Source organism: Carassius auratus, unplaced genomic scaffold (assembly GCF_003368295.1).
Source record: "Carassius auratus strain Wakin unplaced genomic scaffold, ASM336829v1 scaf_tig00005422, whole genome shotgun sequence".
In the NCBI taxonomy this organism is placed as follows: domain Eukaryota; kingdom Metazoa; phylum Chordata; class Actinopteri; order Cypriniformes; family Cyprinidae; genus Carassius; species Carassius auratus.
This window is the reverse complement of record NW_020523659.1, coordinates 77,960-87,947: the sequence shown is the minus strand read 5'-3', so window position 1 is coordinate 87,947 and position 9,988 is coordinate 77,960. Positions and strand designations below refer to the sequence as shown.

The window sequence follows — 9,988 nt, the reverse complement described above, 5'->3', positions numbered from 1 at the left end:
AAATCCCTCATTATTCTTCATGCACCAGTGGAGTGTAATTCTTATACGCGACTTTAATAGACAGTATTTAAATACACTGTGTGCCTTAATTCAGCCCAAACGTCAGTCCTTAATTAAAAATGAAGCTCCGTAATAATCTCGAAAATGTCACAGTTGGAGAAAATATGTCTTGAACGCAATGTTTTCCCATTACAACAGACCTATTGCTTAATTCATATTCAAATTCATTCTGCAGAACTTCATGACACATGCTGACCTCAAACACGGTGCATTGACACACCACATGCACACACAAACCCAGATGCTTTTTCATTCCTGCTTTGTAAAGTTTATGAGAATTTTTGTACATTTTGTAAAGTTCTTACCTTGTGTCCTTGTTTACCAGGCTCTCCAACTTCTCCTTTCACCCCTTTATGACCCTGAAAGTGGATAGGAGGACAGTTTATAAAAAAATAAAAAAAATTATATATATATGGGCATTTATAAAAATTATAATAAAAGTAATATTTTTATATGTATATTAATTTATAAAATGTATATTTTTATTTTAATCATTTATATTTATTTACTTCCTTTTGAAATACAATCTACAGGAAAACTCACGCTTCATTCCAGGCAAACCAGGATGACCAGGAGCACCATGCGGGCATGCGTCAGAGCACTTAACATCAGAAAAACAATTTAGAGTTATTTATGTCACTCCAGTCCAGCCTTATCTAATAGTCGTCTTGGAGAACATTACTAAAAACACATTGTTTATCACAACATATGGCAATGTGGGTGTTGAAAACAATATGGCTTTCATATGGTTTGCAACAAATGCTTTGATGGAGCACTAGTAAAATTTCCTCTTACCAGTTTCCATTGTTCACCCAGCATCCCTGCAGCACCCCTGTAAACAGATTCACTTTAGAACCGTTTGCAACCATTTTGAAGGAAATAAAGGGCAATTAGTTGATAAAGGAAGCAATTCGGACACCCTGTTGTTCCATAATTATAACTGCTGCTCTGCATGATGTTCCTAATTAGTCTGTGTATACTGATGTCTCAGTCGTACATTTAAACTGAAAATTTACAGTTTTTACCTTATATTATCTACCTTATTATCTAACATAATATTTATTTCTACTATGAATCAGACTAAATGACTTTTTGTTTGTGTAACATAATCAAATCAGGATAATTCATGATAAGTCATGATTCATATTTTTCTCCCAAGATGAAACAGATGAAAGGTCACAGCAATACTCACACGGGGGCCTGTTGGTCCACGGGGTCCCTGTGGCCCTCTCACTCCCATGGCTCCCTGTTATACAGAGAAAAGCACTTTAATTGATGTAAGAATAATCTTGAACTGTAGAATTTATATTGCTCACTTTTTAAATAAAATTACAAAAATACCAAGTTTGAGAGAAATACTACAGTAAAAGTTCACCACAAAATAAATAGCTAAATAAAATTAAACTAAAATTAAACTAAGTTCTTTATGAAACTAAAATATCTCATAACTTTGGCATGGCATGAGAGGAAGTAGGTTCAAGGTTCAGCTCTGTGCCTTTACAATGAACTACTTTTTTTTTTTTTTTTTTTCTATGGACAGAGTAAAATTGGAAAAATACATATTAAAATATTTCAAACTATACGTCATTAATACAAAATAAATGGGTATTTTTATTGAAAAAAAGGTTGATTTTTTATTATTATTTATTTGTTTATTATGTTTTTTATAGTTTTTGTATATATATATATATATATATATATATATATATATATATATATATATATATATATATATATATATATATATTATATATATATATAGTATCATAAAATCTCTTTCTTGCAACTGCTCTATTTCAGTGAATATGGTCAAGAACCCATTTGATTTGTATTTCACCTAATCAGTAAAAATAAGTATAAAAATAAAGCAAAGGAAAGACTACTTGTTGCTGCTTGTTTACATCATTAACAAATGAGAAGGAAAAACCCAGAGACCAACAGAGGAGTCACTTACAGGGGGTCCCACTTTTCCCTGCTCACCCGGAAGTCCTCCTGGTCCTGGTGGTCCCTGTGCAAAACAAGTATCAGATTTAAACCTTTGTTTCCACTACCCAATGAAAACCCAACTCCACACACTACTTTTTTAGTCATCATATCAAAAGAAAAGCCACTTACAATCGGTCCATCAGGTCCAGCACCCTAAAAAGACAGAAAAGAGTTATCTAATTATATTGTTTTTCCATTTCTGAGTTATGATTATGCAAAAATAATTTTTATATATATATATATATATATATATATATATATATATATATAATATATATATATATATATATATATATATATATATGAAATATCATACAAAAAGTAGATTTCTTTTGACTCATTAGCAGCTGTGAGCATTAAGGCAACGATGCAGTGTTGGGTACAGATCAATTTTAAGCCTGTTTTACAACTACCTATCTGCTCAATTTTGTTTTTATTGAATACAAGGGCTTCAAGATGTTGAAAGATGGCAAGATTAGGCTTACCGCCCCTCCTCTGGGTCCAGGATTGCCAGGTTCTCCCTGTTTCAATTACACAAAGTCGCTTTTTAGACTTCAACCTCATTTAATTATACATAATTACATTTTATATACTGTATAAAAGTGTGTCCCAATTCACACTATTCTATGTTGTTTTTAGTATTAACTGTGTGATTAGTATGTTCAGGCAAAAAGACAAAGTGCACTTCAATGCAACAATGACGCACTTAATAAACCAAAAAACCAAGTGTAAAATGTTGGACACTTAATGCACTCGTATCTTTAATTATGTACTGGAGGGGGAGGAGCTATCAGACTCCAATGTTGGATGACAAAATAACCTTATATAATTCAAACACTAGACAGTTGAGTGTATATTACATAATATATATATATATATATATATATATATATATATATATATATATATATATATATAATTACTTTTCTGAAATTCTCAGAAAATCACATTGCTGCACAATTACTGTTCTGAAAGTCACATAAAGCCTCACATAAAGAGAATCCTCACAGGCAGAGTTAGGTAGTATGTTTGAGCATCGTTGAGTGAGTGAATCTGACTTCTGGCTGCACAGATCAGTGAGCACACAGAGAGGATTAGGATCTAGTGGTCATGGGAAAAGACTTATAATTCCCTCTGCTAGGCCAGTCAGTAGTACACTGATTTGAGCTCTGGTCCCTACTGAAGCAGAAAACTGAGAAGCTCATTAACTGCTCACCTTTTGTCCTGGGAGGCCATCGGGGCCTAGTTCTCCTATGGGGCCAGTCAATCCCTGAAGAACACAGAGGGGAAATGTTACATTATTACCATTATTACCAACAGCAAATGAGAACAAGACTTTAATTAAAAAAAAAGGATGTTTTAGGGGAGGGTTTGCTGTATGAACTTTGTTTAGATACTTTGCAAGCTGAAGTTTCGAACATTAACCAACCAGTGACTTCTCAATTAGGCATAGACTTTGATGCCAAAACAAAAACATCTGTCATTCAACACCTTCAGAAGACCTTTCGTCTCAAAACCAGTGTGGATATTTTCTTGAACCCCCTACTTCCATTTTCACAGGGAATCCACTTTAATTAAATCCAGGCTTCAGGTGTCCGTACTTAAACAAAAACCCTGTTGTATGTTGGACTTTGCTTCAGTCCAGCATGAGAAATTCCCTGCATTTTTGACCCGTCTATGAGTGCCGCCCACTATTGACTGAACTCTGCGGAACTGAGGTTTTGTTTTCCCGTAGAATACTATGTCAATTTTAACGTTATGAAGAGAATCCAAAAGATGTTTTAATGCGTTTCCTTACATCTGCTCCAGGTAGTCCAGGAAGTCCAGCAGAACCTGGTTTTCCAAGATCTCCATCAGGACCCTTTGGTTTCAAATGACAGTGTGTAAGATGCAACAATATCCTAAATGTAGCAAATTATATCAATGCATGACACAAGAACATTGATATTTACAGCTGATCCATCTTCACCGGGGTCACCTCTCTCGCCCTGCAAGAAAAACATATTCCATAATGCATAATGTTTTGGTCACTGAATTGCTTTATATTTTTAATTATATTCACATTTTAAAAAATTCAACTCACATCAATACCGTCTACTCCTGGCACACCGGGAGGACCAGGAGGGCCGGCTCCAGCCCTCTGTTCAAAAACAGTAAGTAAACAATGCTGTCATATTCCTACGGTCACATGTTTTAAATGCATTAATACAAAGTTCATGCAATATGAAAACTAAAATGAAAGAATATACTACAAAGCATTTTAAGTTTAAGCATGCAAAAAAGTTTTAGAAAACAGTTCAAACACCTGCCGTGCAACAGGTGTGCATTTGCATCTTACAACATATGGATCATACAGAAGCAAAAATGCAGTGCAGCCTGCAGTATCTTACAGCATTTGTGATTCTATTCATGAATTCATATAGTTTCTTTCTCTCACATATACTGAAAATACAAGGGCTTACCTGAAACTCTGCTTCGGATAGCTAAAAGAAAAAGAACAAAGAAGGGTTGCATTTACCTGTGCCGTGCAAATGATGGTTATCTCCAACAAAATCAGTAAAAGGGGCCCGCGCACTCCTGCAGCGTGAGCCATAATTTCCCTGAAGACTGTTTTCTGGGATCAGTTGGGCTGACAGATCCCCCGACCAAGAAACCCAACTAAATCCCCTTTCAGCTATCTGAACTCAAGGGAGACCATAACCACAGAGTGCTTTTACATATGCATGAGGTGGTTTGTTCTGGGTCTGTTATTGGAGGACAGTGGCACAATAAGAGGAGGAGTCCAGCAGACATTCGAATAGACAGCGGGAAATTTTACTAGACGGTGACATTTGACCTGTGTTAACAAACATTAACTGGTCTTTGGGAGACTTTGGGAATGCTGGGAAATAGTAGAGCTGTACCATTACATTCCGTTGTTTTAAGTTTGGGTTTTAGTTTCTTTGATTGAAATTGTGATGTTAGACATGTCTCACCTCCCTCCTCGCAGGAAGGTCGCCACATGTGTCTCTCTGCGGGATGTTTAATAAGTCGCAGTGGATCAGCATCGACTGCAGCTCAAACTGAAACAACAGACAAAACAACCATCAAAAAACATCATGTTAATGTGAGCCTGTGGGGTGTATTGACTTGTTTATCATTGGCTTATTATGTTCAAAAATGTGTAATGTTCAAAAAGAGATTGATTATTTTTTTTTGTTAAAAAAGAATGTTTTTTAATGTTTGTTCTTTTAGTTGAAAATTATTTTTGCAGAACAATGAATTTAAATGAGTTTTCTTGTTGATGGTAGTGGTAGATTGAAGCCATAATATGCGAATATATCATTCAGTGACACTTAATTTAAAAGTTACACAAAAGTTACTGAGATCATTACTTTAAGGAAGACACAAACCTTGTGCCTGCCAATATAAATATACATTCTAAGTTTTTCTTTCATTCAGCAAGGAAGAATTAAATTGATCACAAATTGCAGTAAAAACATTTATAATGTTGCAAATGATTTCTATTTCACAAATAAATACTGATCTCTTCAACTTCCTGTTCATCAAAGAATCCTGAAAAAATGTATCATGGTTTCTACAAAAATATTAAGCTTCAAAGCTGGTTTCAACATTGATAATAAGAATAAATGTAAATTAGAAGGATTTCTGAAGGATCATATCATACAGTACAGACCAAAAGTTTGGACACACCTTCTCATTCAAAGAGTTTTCTTTATTTTCATGACTATGAAAATTGTCGAGTCACACTGAAGGCATCAAGGGCTATTTGACCAAGAAGGAGAGTGATGGGGTGCTGCGCCAGATGACCTGGCCTCCACAGTCACCGGACCTGAACCCAATCCAGATGGTTTAGGGGTGAGCTGGACCGCACACAGAAGGCAAAAGGGCCAACAAGTGCTAAGCATCTCTCGGGGAACTCCTGCAAGACTGTTGGAAGACCATTTCAGGTGACTACCTCTTGAAGCTCATCAAGAGAATGCCAAGAGTGCGCAAAGCAGTAATCAAAGCAAAAGGTGGCTCCTTTGAAGAACCTAGAATATGACATATTTTCAGTTGTTTCACTCTTTTTGTTATGTATATAATTCCATATATAATTCCACATGTGTTAATTCATAGTTTTGATGCCTTCAGTGTGAATCTACAATTTTCATAGTCATGAAAATAAAGAAAACTCTTTGAATGAGAAGGTGTGTCCAAACTTTTGGTCTGTACTGTATGTCACTGAAGACTGGTGTAATGACTGCTGAAAATTCAGCTTTGCCAGAATAGGAATATGGAATTAGGATAATAGGATAAAAAGGATTGTTTCACAATAATACTGTTTTTACTGTATTTTAGATCGAATGCAGCCTTGGTGCTCAAATTTTTGAATGGCAGTGTACAAATGTAATGTTGATAATAATAAATAAAATAAACAAAATGTGGCCATAATATGCTTTAATGCACCAGTTACCCGCAAACTTGCAAATTATATCCTATGAAGTTTCTAAACAGCTACATAAAGAATTCTACAAACATATAGAGCAAAATGTATATTTCTAAAAATATGGACCTTAAAGACTGTTGATTTTATGACATACAAGTTCTAATTAGGCTAAAAGAAAGAGAAGTGCAGATGTTTTGTTTCCATCTAACTAGACGTTACAAATTCTATTGCTGTGAGGAAAAATAACTTTTTAAGCAGGCCAGCTGTCCGACTAGAACCTCACTGCTAGAATTCCCACGTATCTGCTGAAATGTATTCAGCAAAATCCAAATCCATTTAAAGAGACAGTCTGCTGCTGAGCCTTGTGACCTCAAGAAGAAAATATGCTTATAACATGATGTTTTGGACATATTGTATATTTTAAAGAGTTATGAGAAACATTTAAATATCAGGGTACTAAATCAGTAATGGAAGGCCTTATGGAAACACATAAATATACTTGTAAATGTGTAAATATGGATAAGAAAGAAAAGTTTACCGGCACAGCTATTGCTGAATTGTCCTTCAGTTTTCCAATATGCGTGAATCCATCTAGGTTTACTTGTCTTCTGGGTGCCAGCTGCTGTGAATCTGTTGCTTTACAGTCTGTTATCAGGCTCACAGAACCTTTTTTGACAAGCAATAAAATCTTGTGCCACTGAGAATTGAAGAGGAGGGTTTGGTAAGGGAATAAAGCCGTCATCTGTCTGTTCTCTTGGGTTCTGTAGGAGAACTCCACAGACAGGGCCTCCCCGTTGAGTCTGACTGCAAGCTGTTCGTTTCCATTCAGATCTTGCAGTTGCCACAAATTCCAGCTCTTACTCTGTGTATTTCCACTCATTCGATAGGTTGCAGAAAATGCAAATTCCTCAGGCAGCCCCATGGGAAATGCAGATCTGATTGTAGGAACAATATCAAGAATAAATCAAACCAGATTACGAACAGAAATAATATCTGGATTTATCGTCAATAACATATTTACAATATTTAGATGACATGGAAACATACCGAGCTGAACATTATTAGCATGGTTACTATCTACAAAAAGCACTGTAGTGGTTCTAATGGAATTGTGATATTGCAATACCACACCATGGCAATGAATGATTATTGTAATCATGTACCATATTATGTCTCAGTCTTCAAAAAATTTGACATTTTTTAAATACTGCTGCATATGTTCCATGGAATGATGCAATTTTTTTATTGGTTTGTTATTCATTTAAAATATAATAATAATGATTTATTTATAATTTAATTTATGTTTTTTTTTTCTTATTCAGCACCATGGACAGAGGAAGTTCCATCAATGCCCAGTAGATGTCGCCAAATGTCAACAGTACAAGTCTTTTTCAAGCGTTGCCCTGGTGACTAGGTTAGAGATTTTCTGATAAGGGAGAAATTGCAAACACCAGTCTGTATGACTGGGGAAAGCAATAGAACAGTGGCTCTCAATCAGGGGCCTAAGGCCCGCTAGGGGGCCTCAGCACACTTCCACAGAAATTAAAATTATTTAAAGACAACACCAGGTTTCAAATAAGCTAACACAGCTAAAATTAAAATTTGAACTGGAATCATATTTCTTAATTTAATTTGTTGCCTTAACAACAGCCATTTTAAGCTCCAGTGTTCTTATGATCTTGGAAAACCTGGCTATGAGGGAATTTTAACTTTTTTGGTTTGTAGACCTGGAAAAAATTTGGAAATTAATGACGTTTATGAAGTTTTTAAGTATTTATATAAATGTAGTCAAGCTATTGAATATTTTATTAGGTAAGAAATTGCTATGTGTGAGTAAATAATAATGTTATCACAGACTAGAAAAGTAATGTAAAGTCATTGGTAATAAAAATTGTAAACCATGCAGGACATTTATTTATTGGAATTATGGAATTTTATATAATAATTTTTCTGTATTGCCACTCCAATGAGGATCCTTGGAGCTAAAAAGGTTGTTAACCACAGCACTAAACCGTCAGTTTGGTGAGTCTTATATGCTACTCTGATTGCTGGCTGTGCTGTAAACCTGAACACACCAAAGGTCTTAAAAAATATATATATGTATGTATATATATATATATATATATATATATATATATATATATATATATTTACTATTCCATGTCTACCACACCAGTTCTATTTCTCAAATGTAATTAGCAAGGCAGGTGTTCAGAGAGTCCTGATATAATGTCTATGATTGAGTAATCATTTGCTCATCCATTCAACATCACTGATTAATTCAGGAAAGCAATTGTGATGTTCAAAGACACTCATATTGATTCTTCTTTGACTTTGATTGTAGTGTTACTGGAAATATTGTATATACAGTAAATTAACTTATTGTGTATTGAACTATTTTAAGAAAATCGAAATTACACTCGCAGTCATATCTGAAGCTGTTCCAAGTCCTTATATTAATCAAACCTTTTGCAATATTTACTTGGCTTTTATTATAAAGCACATATATTCTTGGAAGCTGACTTCAAATATAGCTTTATCCAAAATGAATATGTCATGTAAAAATCACGATTTTTAGGTAAAACAGCTTCTAGTTCCCCTTTTGGGATATCTCACTGTTCTCCCAGGTGGAGGGTCTCTGTTAGGGGTGTTTACCTGGTGTTTATCCTGAAGTTGAACTCGGGGCCAATCTTATATGCAATATGCTGAGATGTCGTTCCAGGCACCTTCTTCACCGTCCCTCTCCTGGCCAACTCCGCAATGTTGAACTGATTCATTATGTAAAATCCTATGGGATATTAGAGGAACTCAAGTTAAAGAACAACATAAATAGTTCGTCCAAATTTATGTACTGTTTTTGAGATGTTTACCTGGAAATTGGCCATTCTCATCTTTAGTTTGAGGACACAGAGTTTGGTCCGTCTGCAGGTGACTCGTACTGGAAAATGGCATGACTTTGAAAAAATTGCATTATTGTTAAATAACAAATGAGACCTTTATTGCTTCGCTCAGTCTTTCCCTTTGTTTCTTCACTCCTCCTCCCTGTGTTTGTGAGTTTGATGAACACACATTGCTTGTGGGAGATCTGTGTTGACTGTGTGAGCAATACAATCACCCTGTGTTTGAAAAGCTGAGCCACCTTGTCTCCTTTGAGTTCTAGCATTTTATTGTTTTAACACATCCCCCCCCCCCCAAGTCTGGCTAAAATCTTAATGTTCTGAAATCTTATTTTACACCAAACCAGAAACCCACCAAAATCACGTCTAGCTCTAAATCATTTATATTGAAGGTACTTACTGTGTGCATGAAGACCAGTGCAGAAGCATCGTTTGATCACATTACACAAAAGGTAGAGACAAACTTCCCTAGAAAATAAAAGTATATGAATTGTCTGTGACCAGCAATAATTTTTATTTTAAGTATGCATCAAACATATAAATATAATGTAAATAAATACATTTGTGCATTTAGGTATCCAATTATAAATAAAGTTATTTGAATGAACCTCTTGAA

General features: G+C 34.9%; 1 protein-coding gene across 1 annotated transcript; it reads right to left on the bottom strand.

The window, feature by feature from the left end:
- Positions 1–365: 365 nt before the first annotated feature.
- LOC113070936 (collagen alpha-1(IX) chain-like) lies at positions 366–4,756 on the bottom strand (the record flags this gene model as incomplete). The annotated part of the gene is made up of 11 exons (XM_026244283.1): positions 4,565–4,756; positions 4,130–4,186; positions 3,999–4,034; positions 3,845–3,907; positions 3,263–3,316; positions 2,532–2,567; positions 2,176–2,199; positions 2,015–2,068; positions 1,253–1,306; positions 856–891; positions 366–419 (listed from the first exon to the last, which is right to left on the bottom strand). Coding segments are annotated over exons 1-11 (543 nt in total), but the record flags the coding sequence as incomplete, so codon positions are not given.
- Between the last annotated feature and the right edge of the window lie 5,232 nt (positions 4,757–9,988).